At 38.8% G+C, this 15,478-nt stretch overlaps 2 protein-coding genes across 6 annotated transcripts; both read right to left on the bottom strand.

Annotated features, from left to right (window-relative positions):
- Positions 1-168: 168 nt before the first annotated feature.
- On the bottom strand, positions 169-6,463 carry Spz4 (Spaetzle domain-containing protein 4). Of its 2 annotated transcripts, XM_083032380.1 has the most exons (7): positions 6,180-6,463; positions 5,931-6,073; positions 4,637-4,821; positions 3,867-4,019; positions 2,804-3,703; positions 2,371-2,493; positions 169-1,361 (listed from the first exon to the last, which is right to left on the bottom strand). In XM_083032380.1, the coding sequence occupies exons 2-7, from the start codon at positions 5,970-5,972 to the stop codon at positions 1,109-1,111; spliced, it is 1,656 nt and encodes a 551-aa protein (XP_082888506.1). In that variant the 5' UTR covers positions 5,973-6,073; positions 6,180-6,463; the 3' UTR covers positions 169-1,108. The 2 variants fall into 2 exon arrangements, with proteins under 2 accessions (XP_082888506.1, XP_082888507.1); XM_083032381.1 differs by lacking the exon at positions 6,180-6,463 and having other exon boundaries at positions 5,585-6,013.
- Positions 6,464-7,203: 740 nt separating this feature from the next.
- Positions 7,204-15,403, bottom strand: LOC145933021 (myotubularin-related protein 9). 4 transcript variants are annotated; one of them, XM_083032376.1, is made up of 10 exons: positions 14,798-15,403; positions 14,547-14,712; positions 14,193-14,482; positions 14,016-14,119; positions 13,620-13,924; positions 13,146-13,469; positions 10,506-13,044; positions 10,172-10,342; positions 7,689-9,053; positions 7,204-7,375 (listed from the first exon to the last, which is right to left on the bottom strand). In XM_083032376.1, exons 1-7 carry the CDS (start codon positions 14,957-14,959, stop codon positions 12,641-12,643), a joined length of 1,755 nt encoding a protein of 584 aa, XP_082888502.1. In that variant the 5' UTR covers positions 14,960-15,403; the 3' UTR covers positions 7,204-7,375; positions 7,689-9,053; positions 10,172-10,342; positions 10,506-12,640. The 4 variants fall into 4 exon arrangements, with proteins under 4 accessions (XP_082888502.1, XP_082888504.1, XP_082888503.1 ...); XM_083032378.1 differs by lacking the exon at positions 7,689-9,053 and having other exon boundaries at positions 10,506-10,881; positions 12,610-13,044; XM_083032377.1 differs by lacking the exon at positions 7,689-9,053.
- Between the last annotated feature and the right edge of the window lie 75 nt (positions 15,404-15,478).

Here is a 15,478-nt window from a genome sequence, read left to right as displayed (position 1 = left end):
TTAAATTACGAGACTATACAATAAATAATGCGCAAATAACGATTACGAAAAGAGAAGAGTATGAATAGTATAAAAATGGCGTATTTTATTCACGAGCCTTATTTGTACTACAATAATTATATATATCAAATTATATTATTATTATTATTATTATTATATAGCGAAGTTTTAGAATAAGTATATGTACATAATCTTAAAATCTCGAAAAAGTATATTGATTAGTGTAACATTTCCCAAAAAGTATATAGCAATAGTATTCATATAACAGTATTAATATAACAGTATTCATTAAATTGTTTTAATATTTTTATGCACTTTTCTCTATTACACTTGTTATGGTTCTAAATACGATAATTATGTTAAGAGAGAAAGCTTACAAGTACTTTCAAACTAGCGAATATTCCATTGATTTTAAATTTGTATATATCGCTTTTTATGAACTATGAAATTGTTAATTTTATATGAATAATTATATATAAGTAAAAAATAAGTTTCTTTAAATAAGAATGATTTTATTTTAACTTAATTTTATTTTTTTTTATTGTATATTATTACTTGCAAAAATAATTTTGCCAAATTAATCAAATCTTATACAAATCGCTTTGATAGATTATAGTAAACAAAAATGTATTAAGAAAAGATTTTTTTATCTGTCATATGTATAAGAACATGAACTTTTTCTCTATTATTAGAATTTAATCATACTTTCCTCGGATAACATTCTTTCGTTTATAAATATCATTCTAGCTTAATTTATCATAAAATATTAAATAATATCAACGATAATACATAAATATTCTTTTCATAAATATTTATAAATATGCAAAAAATCTACAAACATATACTTTGTATATAAAACTTCAATATATGAAAAATATTTGATATATACATATAGAAAAAATATGAAAATTCTTCCACAAAGAAATAAATGTTAACAATAATAAATATTAACAATCTTTAAATTGAATTGAACAGAGACAAGATTTTTCTAATCAACGAATTGATTTGTATTGCTTTTTTTTTAGAATTTTGTGTACGATTATATCTAGCGGGACGTTCTTACACACGCCGTGTCATTTGGCAATTTGCCAGCAAGAAAACAATTAGATCACGGATAACGGTCCCGCATTGGTAGTTGCACCTTAATTCGTCGCTTGCGCGAAGTGCGTGGTGAACGTGATGTCACTCGAAACTCTAATGGTAGATCGTAACAGCGACAGACGCAGCAACTGGGAAACTTGAACCAATCGCTGAAAATTCCACGACACTCGTTGTTGGGGTCGTAAGCCAGCAGCCGGTGCAGCCGAAACTGCTGCTCGCATCTGCATCCGTCACGACAGTACATTTGCTTGTTCTCGTGCCTGCAACCGAGAATCGAGATGAAATTCAAGGGAAAAATGAAGAATGAATGAATAAAGAAGAAGAACTCGATAGATGAATAAAAACAAAACACCTGTCGAAAAGTTTTTCTCTGAAATACTTTATAGATCAAAAGTGGGAATTCAGTTTAAGGCTCCTGGTACCTTGCCGACCATGTCGGAATCGTGACGTCAGAGGCGAGAAAACACACGCTAAAAATTTTTAGATGCCATATTTCTAAATAAAAACATATTTGCATAAAATAACACTTAAGATCTCTTTAATACACTTCTAAAAAACGCCGAAAACTATCATTTTCCCTTTATAATCAATCAACAGCTGTAAAATGTAATATTATGAGGCCCAGTCCGTCTGGTCTTTGCACATGCGCAGTCATTCCGCATGTCAAAGTCTGATATCTCAATCATTTTACGGTTGTTGATTGACTGTCAAGGGAAAAGAATAGTTTTCGGCGTTTTTTAGAAGTGTATTAAAGAGATCTTACGTATTATTTTATGCAAATATGTTTTTATTTAGAAATGGCATCTAAAACATCTCAACATGTTATTTCTCGCTTCTGATGTCACAATTCCAATATGGCCGCGGTGAGCACCCAGGAGCCTTAAGGGGTAAAATTAACACATTTAGGCCCGATTGCACCAACATTATTTTGGCTTTAAGCGAGACTTAAATATGTATTTATCTTTATCTTTCTCTCTCTCTCTTTCTCAATAAATAAAGACAAACACATATTTAAGTCTCGCTTAAAACCAAAATAACGTTGATGCAATCGGGCCTTAGTCATCATTTTAAATCTTATTTAAAATTTTAAACATTTTAATCTTAAGGGTTTTGTTCCAAACCATATTAATTTTTGTCGCTCTAGATGTATGCATTTCCTTATACACTTACAATTTTAGGCAATTTAAAATAATTTTGAGTATCTGACAATAAGTAATATTTTTCGTTTTCATTTTAATTATATTTCTCGTCTATAACAATGACACTTACGTGCACTTCTCCCAATGTACATACTGCTCGAAGGGATAGAGATTGAGAAGAGCCAAGACCTCGCCGCGAGTGTTGTTGGCCCAAAATGGTGCTACTACCTCTTCTTTGACTGGACAGGCGTTTCTGCACAAATATTAAAAATTGTGATTCAAAGAATTTGACGTCCTCGTTCTCTCATATTTGATATTAATTTTATATATACTTTTTCTGTAGTTTTTATTTTTATCTTTTTCTTCATATCTTCTCTAAAAACTTTGTTAATTGCTTTGCATGTAATTTTTTATATCTAATTTTTTTTAAATCTTTAAACATTTTTTATAAGAATTTAATTAAAATCTCTGTAAATAAAAGAAAAATATTTTAATTTTTTGTTTAATAAACAGAATTTTTATTATAAGGGTAAAGACTATGAAGTGAAGAATATTATACTTACATGCCCCTAAGCTTCAGCACCGGTTGCTCATGATGATCTTTCGCCGCGACGTCCTGATAAAGTTGTCCACTGACACTTGTCGAAGACTCGGCCACGCTCGACGGCCGATACTCGGGACGCGGTCTGAACTGTTGCTGCTCGTTGCTTGCTGTAGCTATTATTTCTTCATGTACGGTTGTCTTTGTAGCAGCATCAAGCACCTCCGCTTCCTCATCTCGCTCGACTAACGATTCCGTGGAGATGACGATATTTGGCGTCGTCGTCGTCGTTGTCGTCGTTGTCGTCATTCCGACCGATTCCAAAGTCGTATCCTCCCTGACCGTTGTTTCTTCTGAATGTGTCACTTCTACAAGTTCATCTAGGTCCTCGTCGAGCCTGTCGTTTTGCCCGGGAATCTCGTTGATGCTAAAATTTTGTTCTCTTACGATCTGAGCCACAGTGATGCTCGGCGAAGCCGTCGTTGTCGTGTTATTTACCGCAACATCATCACCGTCAGTAATCTCGGCAGTGATGTTTGAAATCTTTGGAGAGGTTGATGTTACGAGAGATTGAGTCTTGATCTCCTCTTCCTGTTTCTCCTCCATGTTTATTACAGTAGTGTTAGACACGGTCGAGGACGACGTCGTCGAGGATGGCGTATGGGTACTGAAAGTCGTGGCGCTGGTCGACGTTGAAGACAAAATCGAAGAGGGAAGCTTCGTGCTCGAGGCAGTCGAACTAGTGGTCCGTTCGGTGGGCCTGAAGTGCGGCCTAGTGTACTCGCTGAGCTTCGGAAATTTGTTCAGTCGTTTGGCGATGGGATCATTGAAGGAGCGACTGATGAATCCGCGACTCTCGTCCGCATTAAGCTTCCTCTGATCGTCATCGATCAACTCGTAATCATCGTCATATTGGAATTGTCTGAAAATCACGGCACGCGAGATGACAATTTATACTTATTCAGAGTACGAGATGAATTAAAAAAAGAAATAAAAATATATTAAAATCGCTATTCGAAAATCGGTAAAGGAAGCAACTAGTAATAAAATATTGTCGAAGAAAATTGCAAAAGAAAGGAGACTACCTCAGATCGTCGGCGAAATGATGATACTCGTCGTATTTTAATTCAATATCATTCTTCTCGAATTCCGCGCGGAGAATATTAATGTAACTCTCATCGCCGTACATGCGTCTCATCAATCCCTGATTCTCCTGCACGAACCGACGTACTGCGTGCCTGTAAACGAGCAACAGAACATAATAATCTTATACTGACGAAGATGATAAAACGATTCGAATTTTCTCTCACATAAATTAACTAATGTAAGAATTGTATAATATTTCTTATTTCGAGTAATAATCAAGACAACAGCAATAAAACATTAATATTTAAAAAATAGAATCAATATAATTTTTTTTTTATAAGATCAGATATTTTTGTACACTTCCATGTACAGAATCTTCCTTATCTCTCTTCCTTTCTCTTTCTTATTTTTTTATTTTAATTTATGAGAGACGCGAGTGAAATGAATGAAATCAGAATTAATCACTCGAAATTAAGATATGTTAAAACGACATCTTACAGTCGGAATATAAAAATGTGTAATTGAAAAGAGAGAAAAGAAGATTCAAAGATTTCAAAATTAATTGTGTCTCTCGCGAATCTTAAATTTCAATTCTAAATCAGATAATCGATTTTGATTTTACTTTTGGACGACGATGCGATGCTGAAACTTTCGCCACACCGCGTGCATACGAGCGCACAAATGTCGGGCGCGGGCGAAAGTTCAAAGAACATATCGATCAATTAGGAACGTGAAAGAGACATGTATAACGCAAATGGACATGGTATACCAAGGGTACATGCTACCGGCGATCGTGCACCAATTCTGTCGGCGAAAGTCACAGGGTAGATCCTCGTGGTGGGCGCGTCCCGCGCGCGAGTACGGCTTGCTGCAGGCCGAAGACGCGTCGTATCCGAACGTGCTCGGCCCGCCACTGCTGCCTTGACATTTCGTCAACTGCGATGCAATGGTCACCTGCAACACGAATTCATCTTTTTTATCAAATCATTTTATTTGCGCGATTAATTAGATTTTAATTATCTTCTGAACAAAAAATTAATTAAATCCATTAAATTACAGTTAATAATAAGCAACATTTTCGCATCTGCAATTCAATGGTCACCCGCAACACGAATGGTCAAATATCTTATTGTATACAATTGAATCTTATCGAGTGATTTATTATTTGCGTGATTAATTGTTTCGATTCTCTTCTCAATAAAAATTAATCGATTAATAAAATTAAATCATCTGTTAATTAATTAATAATAAGCGAATTAAAACTTGAAGAAGGATTGATCAAGAACTCGATATATGCTTAGAAGAGTTGTTTCGATCTGTCGAACCAGAGATCGACATTAACAATAAGATCATTGAATATCTTCTAGCTTCTTTATCTCTATCTGCTCCACTTTAATTTTCAGGAAAAAAAAAAAATTGATGAAATCAAGAAAATAAAAATTAAAAAATTTGATTTGTCTTTACACACACGTGTAATAAGTTTTTTTCACAGATTTAACACAGATTATATAAATTACTAAGAAATTAATTAGAAATGATGATATAGAGATAGAATAAAACCAAGTAACCCGTAAATTAGGCAATTTCACAGAAACGAAATACTTCTCATCTTCTTTGGATTCATCTATCTCTCACACAAGGCAAATTCAACACTTTGTTCACTCATCTTCATAGAAAAAAAGTAAGAAGTAAAGAGTTGACGCAGAGAAGCGCTCACCTGAAGAACGAAGAGCGCGATCGCTCTCATAACTCGCTGGTCCAGCGGCTGGACCCGCGGTCGAACCGTTTGACAATCGACTACTCTGAAATCTCTCTCTCGCAGGGTCTACGTCACCCTGCTACGCGCGAGGAACAACAACAACAACGGCGGCGGCTGTCGGTCTCATTGACGGCTTCGGCGCGGCTACATGACAGTCGCGCACCTACCTATCTACCTATCGTGCGCGAGCAAGCAGGCCGCTTTCATTACTGTCTGTCCGTAATCAGCCGCGGTCCGGTCTCGTCCGCCCATACGCGACCCGTACCGATGTTTCTCACGTGGAAGAAAAAGTGTAGCCACGTACGGGAGAAAAGATGCTATATGGCACACAGTGGCGGCCGACCATCTCGCCTCGCCCACGTCCTGATTCCCGGCTGGTTTCCGGTCGAGCAGAAGTAGACGAGATGGCAAGACGACTGAAGGTGTCCGACACTCCAATTGAGATAACTGCGCAAAAATAAAATTGGATGTTGAAATATTATATGTAGTCTCTTTAAAAATATTGTCTCGCGTATATTTTACAAATTGCGGAAGATGATGAATTTTTTCGTACCGTTGAATTAGCGTGTATAGAGTACGGAATCGTCTCTTTGACAGAGACTCAGTATATCTTTGTGTAATTGACAAATATGACATATTTTAGTCGCGCAGGCCCGGCTGGATACTCGGCCCTGGAACGAAAGGAGAGGACCAGAAGAAAGACGCAAAACGAAGAGAGGACGAAGGTGGAGGACCGAGAGAGCGCGACTTCGCCGAGAGTAGGTCACCAACGGATACCGTTATAGTTGCCGTCGTTGATCTGTGTCACGAGGATCCCGCCAGTGACGTAGCCTGGGTTGCGACGTGGTAACTCCTGAAAACGAAGAAAAGCCTAAGATGCTGATGCGCATTTCTTATTCAGAAGACAAAATCATTCATCCCCTTCCTTCCCCCTCGATATTTTAGGAACTCCAGTCCCAAAATCGTGTATATAATATATGCGGTGTCGCAAACTCGCGCGCGAAGGAAATTATTTTTAAATATTTTTGGAATACTTGAAGAAGCAACACGAAGAGATAGCTTTATCGAGATAGCTTCACGTGGAATCTTTCGTAAATTCGTGGGTTTTCGCTCTTCCAGAAAAGTCAATCACTACGCCGCTGAGCGCATGTATATTTACAAAAAGTTGCTGGGAGAGAGACGGTCGTATAAATGGCGATTTAAAGTTTACAGCGAGACTCGCCGCACACGGTCTACTAACCTGGAAAGCACTGTCACTGCACAAGTGACTCTTTCACTGAATTTTCTCGCTTTTGAAGGCGCCGGCGAGATGCTCCTGGAGCCTTTTGTCGGTATCTCTCTCTCTTCATCGGTGTTTCGCTTTTGAAAACGAACCTGCACATACGTTGACTGGCTTTTTTAGAATTCGGAGACGCAAAAGTCGGATCAGCTGATGCTTTAGCGACCAGGCTATAAAGATTTGCGGAGCTCTCCTTTTTTTCTCTAAACATTACAATAATGAATATTATTATCTTTGTAAACACAAAATGTGCTTAATTATCAAAATTAATTATTAAGTAATAATGCGACGTACTTACTTGTCGATCGCGATTGAAGACGATAACGGCATTCCGTTAGCTCCGAATAGCATTGAATTATTGGAGCATCGTTTTGCACGATTGCTGCTTGGCAAAATACCAGTTTACCGATGCAACGAACGCGCTGCTTCACATGCGTGGCTATACTATATACGTTTTCTATCTTTCATCTCTAGAAGCAAAAGGAAAGCTAGTCATTCTATTGCAGTCGCTTTTTATACAGAAAAGGTATTACTCTAAAATTCTCTTTCTTTTTTGTTTAAAAGAATAAAGATGAGTATTCAAATAAACAAATTTTTAAAAGTCAATCAAACTTTAGATGAACAAAAAATCAAATAAAAATTAAAATCTGATCAAAGATAAATAGATGGCAAAGTTATTTAATGAAGATAGATCAAATTGAAAATAGAATTTCAATACTAAACATATTTATAAAAATGTTAAAAAATTGAAAATTTCAACTCCCGCGTCTTCAATGTTAATACCAGAGTCATCTGTCTGGATTCTTTGCAACTTGCAAGTAAAGTAATCTTATCTTCAGACGCGAAGAACTCGAACAAGTACCATCCATTCTCGTTAGATGGCGCTGCAAATAATTTCTGCAAATTTAAATTCGATGTTATCGTAATATATTTTAAGCAGTTCGCTTCGCGACCGAGAGAGCGCGCTTCAATCGGATTTTTAGATCGGTTTTGCACTGATTTTTCGCTTCAAGATCCTTCAGGTCGAGCTCGGCGTATAAATCACTATGGAAACGACAATTTGCGAGCTTCTCCTCACTCCTTCCTCCTTCCCCTTCGCTTTCCATGACCTAGCGCTCTCTTTCTCTCTCCCTCTTCTTCTCTATTCGCAACCGTCTTTAGAATCTTTTTACCTCTCGACAGCGGTGCTCCGATTTTTCCTGTCAAACTCGAGTCTCGAAGCCACGATACTCTCGCGATGCTATAATCGATATCACTCTCCCTCTAGAAAAGATTTTAATTCAAAGATATCGATTTTAATTTAATCCGAAAAAATAAATAAAAATAAATAATAATAAATTTTCTCTTATTATAAATATATCAATTTGTTTTACACTGACCATGTCTTTTTATACATTTCTTGTAAAGTCAAAATTTTTAAATTTATATTTCTTACACACATTTCTTAAATGTTTGAAACTTAATTAATATTCTCTCTTTCTCACGAGAGAATAATTTTCATTTTCGAAAAGTTACCGTTGTAAAAATTTTGTCGTCTTGCTTTACAATATTTATAGAATTTTCCTGGCTTTTACCTGACAGCTAGGTGTATCGCGTTGCCTTTTTTCTCTTCTTTTTATCACGAGAATTTTCTCGGTTTCTAGCGGCCCCCTCTAGAGCTCCAAGCGGTTCGCAACCGGATCTAGAGATCTAATATCTTCGTGTTTATACGATATTTACCGTGAGATTTATGGTAATAAAATAATATTCAAGATGCAAAGTGTTTTGGAAGGATGTACGAGAAATCAACAATGTAATTTTTTTTAAACATTTACATTCTGTGAGATGTAAAGTTGCAAATAAAAATTTAGAAAAGGCAAGGCACCAAAACTTTGTTCATATTTTTAAGATTGAAAATTCAATCAATTGAAATTGTAACTATATTATTATTTAAATTTCTGGCTAAAAATAATAAAGAAGTATAACTCTGCGTTATTTGAATGCAAGATAGAGAGGGGGGGAGGAGAGAGAGAGAGAGAGAGAGAGAGAGAGAGAGAGAGAGAGAGAGAGAGAGAGAGAGAGAGAGAGAGAGAGAGAGAGAGAGAAAATGACGAAACGACGCCGCATCTCTGCACGAACTACCGCTGCGGTAGCTTTTCTCTCAGGATGCTGTGGGAGAAAGATAAAAGAAGATGAAGTTCAAGGTCACGCTCACTATTGCGCAACACAATCGACATCCTATACTTGAGAATTCGCCAATATAAAACGTCATATTCGAATGTCCGCAATAAAATATGATATATAGCGTATAAAAAAATCGTCGTCATTAACTTAAACCTTTAGAGCAAATAATAAGATATATTATCGGACGCATTTTCAAATTTTATATTGTATTTGCTCTGTTCTCCCTAAAGAAAACTTTACAAATCCTCAAATCTTTCGACTCTCCATTGAAATAAGCCACAATTTTTTGAATAATTTTCTCCAACTCTCTTTATACTTTAAATATTTTTACTTAAAAAAATAAAATAATCTGAACATGTTGTTGCCTTAGATTTTTAATTTAATTTTTATAATTTGTAGCGTTGCGAAAAATATTTGACGTAAAATTTCTTTTTAAGAAAGCCGGAAAGATATGCAACCTGGCATTCTTGTCGCAACCACAAATTTTTTTTCGCTTACAATAAAATAATATTAAATCAGAAAGATGTTATTTCTTTACTTCGTTGTTATAAACATCTCCATAGTTTTTCGAGGATATACTGCTATTGTAAGGCGAAATATAGATACCTGCCACATTTCCCAAACCATTTTCAACTATACGAGATATAGCAGACCTAAAGTGATTAAAATTCTTTGAATTTTCATTTCAGGTAAGAGGCAGAAAACGTTCTCGGAGCCGGCTTTATAGCAGTTTTGTTCTGATCGTGGTGCTCATCTCGACAGTTTTTATATATATATTTTTTTTTTTAAATCTAAACTCAAAGTTACGCATCAGCTCTTCATATACATGTATATTTCGACGCTATAAATGACTATAATACGCGATTATGAACTATAATAACTATATATATACCCTATATACTACTTTCTTTTCGCGAGCTGATAACAAAATAAGATGAGAATCCGGCATTCATCTCGCTGATTCGCGGAAGCGAACGAGCGCGTTTTATTCGAGAAAACGGCATCGCCTTCCGGTATATATAAGTCTTCTCTCTAATAACGAGAAAAAGAAAGAAAGAGAGAGAGAGAGAGAGCAGAGACTCTATCATCGCTCACACACTTACACACATGCAACAGGCTGCTGTCCAGAAACGTCTCTCGGCGGTCGCTTCGTTCTCCGCTCTTCGCTTCGAAAATCGCATCTTTCTTTGTTGTGATCCCCGGACGCCTTGGGAAAAAGCGACCCTTCTCTCCCCTCCTCGTAAGGGCCCCTTACCGGCGGTATAAGTGCCTGCCTGCACAGAGAGAAAAGAGATAGGAAAGGGAGAAAGACGATCAGGGCGAGTTAAGCGAGTACAAAGAAGAGAGATCGAAGAAGAGGGACCGACACGAAGAGGAGGGGGTTGGAGGGGAACCAGGAGACGACGCGCGGGCCCCCTTCTCCAAGAATCTCCCCACCTTGAAGAGAGTTGAGGCCGCTAATGCCATTCTCGACGAACGCATCGTACTCTGCTCTCCGGCTCCGTCGACGTCGTTTCGTGTCTCCTCTTGGAACCTCCTTGGAGAACGAAGACGAGGAAATTTCCGCGCGAAGATCTCATCTCGAGGAAGATCTTGCGGACGCGAGAAGAGCAGGAACATCCGCCCGTCCAGCGGCCCTGGATGGGTTTGAATTCAGTCCACGTTTCCGATCGATATGCGTGACTAGATCCACACTCATCCAAGGATACTGGACCTGTGCCGAGGCGAGAGAGGAAGCGTACGTGCGCGCGTGCGTGCGTGTGCTGGACCACTTGTTTCCGCTCTTTTTATCCTCCAGAAGAGTCTCCATCATCTTTTGGAGAAAAAGTGATATATATCGCGAGGTAAACAAGAAGGACGATGTAGAAAAGAGGCATTTCCCGCGTAGTGGTATATACCCTTACCACGAGGTGTAACACGGTCGCGCGGGATCGCGATTTCTCACGGATCTCCGTCGCGCGGATTCGAAACCGGTATAATAATCTCCGCGCGCTCGCTCGTTTGCGCACGCGCGCGTTGCCGAGACACAATGCCTAAATGGCGTCGTGAACGCGTCGAAGGACGTTCTAGTCCTTGGGAGATTTTGACTCCGCGAGAAAATATATAATATATATATTTTTTTTAATTTTATGTTTACTATATATGTAAGAAAAATCTCTTTGCATCTTTGCGTCATCGGCCAAGTTTGGAATTTTCACGCGCGATCGCAAGATCTCCACGTTTATTCAGACGACGCGAGAAGATCGAGATCTAGCGGATTTTTTTATTTATCTCAAGGATTCTCAAAGCTCCTTTATTTCTTCTCGTCGCCCGCGCAAATTCGATTCGTTACGCTCCGAGATTAGGTTTTCCGAGCTATAATAATACAGACGCCGAACGATTTTATACAGATCCTCTTCATCGCGATCGCATTTACTTAAAAATTTTTACGCCTCGACGCCGATTTATCTTTTTATGTCATCTCTCCAAGATTAATTTTTACGCAACTCTACGCACATTAAACATATATACATATACACATTATTTCCCTTCTCTCTCTCTTTTCCCTGTTCATTTTACGACTGTATCAAGATGATGCATGCATGTGTGTACGTATATATTTGATCGCGAAATGCGAATGTGCCGACGAAACTCGATGCATTCCTGAGTGCGGAGCCAATGGCCGTGGGATTCCCTTTCAGTTTCTTTGTGTGTGAACACCTGCCGCGCTTTCCCCTCCAGCCTTCTCCCCCTTTTGCCTCGGCAGCGGCAACAATCCCGCCCTTAACTTCTCTCTCTCACTCTCTTCCTCTCTCTTTGGTCCGCCATCCTTCCCGAATAACGGTAAAAACTCGTCCGTACCCCCGATACAAGCGAGATTTCCTCTACTCTCTCTCTGTGTACGCTCGAATGAAAAATTCGCCAGTTTTTCTCGCAATTACGCTCTTCAATTGTGAATTTTTAATATAGTCCATTTTTTTATTTGCTTATATTATTACCTTTGGATAAATAAATTATACATGTATATATAGAAGGGAAAATTATATATATTACACATAATAATTGCGATAAATTATTATATGTAATATATGTACACGTTGCGTAATACAACGTCGCTAAAATTATTACGTGAGTATGATACAAGTTATGCGATTTGTAAAATAAAAAAAATATCACAAATTTATCTCGTCTTGTTTGAATCGCTTTGCATAGAACACCTTTTCTTAGTGATGCGAATTTTACTATACAGACGAAGATCGTAGTAATAATGTGATGCATGTGACGCCGATTATGCGAAATATCTTTTACACACAGATATATACAAGATTCTTTTATGTCAACAAAGATAATCAGCTTTATAAAACCGATAGAGCCTTTTTCTTTAACGAATAGATATTTATTTTTAAATCTCAGAGAGATTAGAAAGAAGAGTTGATCGAGAATTCATTATTACGAAGGACTTCGGCATTCGTGGCAGGTTATTCGCGGAGATCCTTACGAGCTAACGTGATATTGTATAATCGAAGGCATATTGACAAGATCGTTGAACAGCAGCGCTTACCTTAGATTTTCTCACTTTCTACAAATCTATATCAAGTACTCTGGGACTCTAGGCTCAATTGCGCGATACGAGGATGCTCCTCCTGACCGTCCGCGTCCCCTCGCGACATGTCCGGATCCGAACGAATCTCCTCCAACGCTTGCTTGATCTGCGCGTGCAACTGTCCAGCCACTTTACGTACCGCCGTGTGATTCTGCTTAATCTGCTTCGCATAGGAAAGCATACCGTTCCACGAAGCTGCGTTCGTATGCGCGAGATACAGTTCTCTCCACAGTTTAATACTGATAGGGGCGACGCTGGGCCAGATCACTCCTGGATTCGGTTCGTACAACGGATTTATCCACTGTTCTAAAACATCCGGTTGATTCATGTACGACCACAAGCTGTAAGTTCGTTCCGATAACCGTAGTTTTATTCTCTCTGTTTCCGAATCACCTGTAGAAACGCATAAACATGTATTTTTAAAATAATATACAATTAAAATTAAAGAAGTGAATAAAGAAGTGTACAATTAATTTATGCTTTAGCATACAGACCTAAAAATGTACCGTAGTTTGAGGAATAGGCGTGCTTGTACAATCTGATAAGTAGATCTACCGTGTACTCGAAACTAAATTGGAATTGATGATGCAATTGGTAAAGGCAATCGAGAAAGAGCAAGAAGGTCGGCGCGTGCGTTAGATTTTGCGAGCTCGAGGATTGATAGGCTCCGCAACGAGTTCGACTGAAAAATTGATGGCCCGCTTGCAACCATTCGCGTTCTATAAGCGCCTGAAGTCCTCGTACCGTCCGACAATCGGGATTCAGTATCGCCTGGGCCAAACTAGTTACTACTAACGTAGAGTCTCTACCTGTGCCGCCTGTAAATATCAAAATTATTATATTATTAATATATACTTCGAATGAGATGGCGATTAGATGGTAAACATGCGAGTTGCGCGAATATATATATAAACTTTCACGATATATTAAATATTACATTAATATTTAATATATATACACACACACACCATGCACTAGCACAGCAGCGACTTCTTGATGCAGGCATTGCGCGGTGACGCAAGCTGCGTTTAAAGCACTTTGTACGGCGGTTAGCCACCCGCTGCTATCCAACCTCGACAGCCACTGCGAAGTGGAACTATTCACGTCGTTGCAAGCTTCTATTAACTTGCAGAAACTATCCGCTAAATCGTGCGGTCGAGGAACTGGTTTATGTACTTTTCGCCACTGTGGATAAGCAGTGTCCATTTCCGTACCTCCACCTCTGGCCCTGGCACTCTGCGCCTGACTAATGGATCTCGTGTCCACTATGTAACTGTAAATAAGATTCGATGATTCGTAACAATTATGTGTTTGAAAATAATAGCTGTAATTTTTAGATAGTACTATATATTGATTATACTTACCCGCGTCTTCCAGGACCTAAAACCGCATTCAACAGTCTTTCATCTTCCTTGCATCTCTTACCAGTAGCACTGCATAACGGTTGACTGCTTCTCAACAGTATGCTCTGTAATAAATTATACATACTCGAGTATATATTCACATATTTTGATTTTTTTAAAATATAATTTATTACTCACTCCTCCCTCGTGCCTGTAACATAAAACAGGGAACCTCCCACCATCCCTGAAGCTAGCAGAGGCTATAACAACTTTGTCGTCCATCTGACGTGGCACTATGACCGCCGATGGATACGAATTGCACACTTTGTAGTCTCTATTCAAGTAACTAATGCGCCACTCATCTCCATGAGCTGCCAATAATCTGGACCACTCAGAGACAGGCGCGAATGCTGTCCATCCATCTTCTATTTGCATGACGTTGTTGGTCGTCTGTGGTCGATAGAAGAATGGATATTGCAGAGTCTGATCTGTAAAAGTAAACGACAGAATTATATCCCACTTCCACGAATAATGTAAATACAATTAAATTACCTAATGATATCAGCTTTTCTATGGATAATATGGCATTGATTAAATCATTGGTAGAGCCGATATCCAACTGAAGGATCTGAAAGTCTTTGCATTTCAATATTATGCTACCGCCTGGGCTCTGGGTATTTAGTTTCTTCTCCACGACGTCGATATTGCGGTTCATCAACTGGCAAAAATAGAGAGCTTGATGAAATCGATGGCATTGATTCGAACGTTATTATTTTGGTAATATCGATTATATATATGCCTACCCAGAGTTCCTGTCCGTCGTCCTGTCTGGAAGATAAGATAAGATGATGACCGCTGATGCACAGGGTCCCATCCATGCACTTGTTACTGCCATCGCTCCTGTCGATCAACACGACATTGTCGACCTGCGGGATCAATATGTTATCGCCGATGTGGTCGCCCATATTATATATAGTCTCGTCGTACGTCTTCTCTACGTGGTGGCCGACGTCGATAACAGGCTACGAACACTTTGACAATGGAACGACATAACCTAAGTAGGCACTACCGCTACTTCATCGAGAGAATTCATCGCTGTCACGAGAGAATTTCCGAGGCATAATTTCTTTCCGCCAGCCTCGATCTCTCTTCCTGATCAATTGACGTTTCAACGAGTAATCTTCATCGTCCGCGTTTATCTCGAATTGACTAGATAAAGGATTTACAGCTGTTGTACCTGCCACTGTTTACTATCTACGCGATCCATAATCGTAATCCGTCACAGCCATTCGTTTTGACATCTCGGTCGCGGTCGCGATATCGCTTCGCCGCAGCGAGAGGTGACAGATAGAGAGAGAGAGAGAGTGAGAGAGTGAGAGAGGGTGGGGAGAGAGGGAGAGAGGAGAAGAAAGAGGAGGAGGGGGGATTCGACGCGTGAACCACGTGACCGCGCATCACATAACCTATTTGAACATTGGCGAAGG

The sequence above is a fragment of the Prenolepis imparis genome, unplaced genomic scaffold (genome assembly GCF_030444845.1).
Source record: "Prenolepis imparis isolate NDT839.2.m4 unplaced genomic scaffold, iyPreImpa1.0 SCAF_2, whole genome shotgun sequence".
Lineage (NCBI taxonomy): Eukaryota > Metazoa > Arthropoda > Insecta > Hymenoptera > Formicidae > Prenolepis > Prenolepis imparis.
This window is presented reverse-complemented; position numbering and strand designations above follow the sequence as displayed.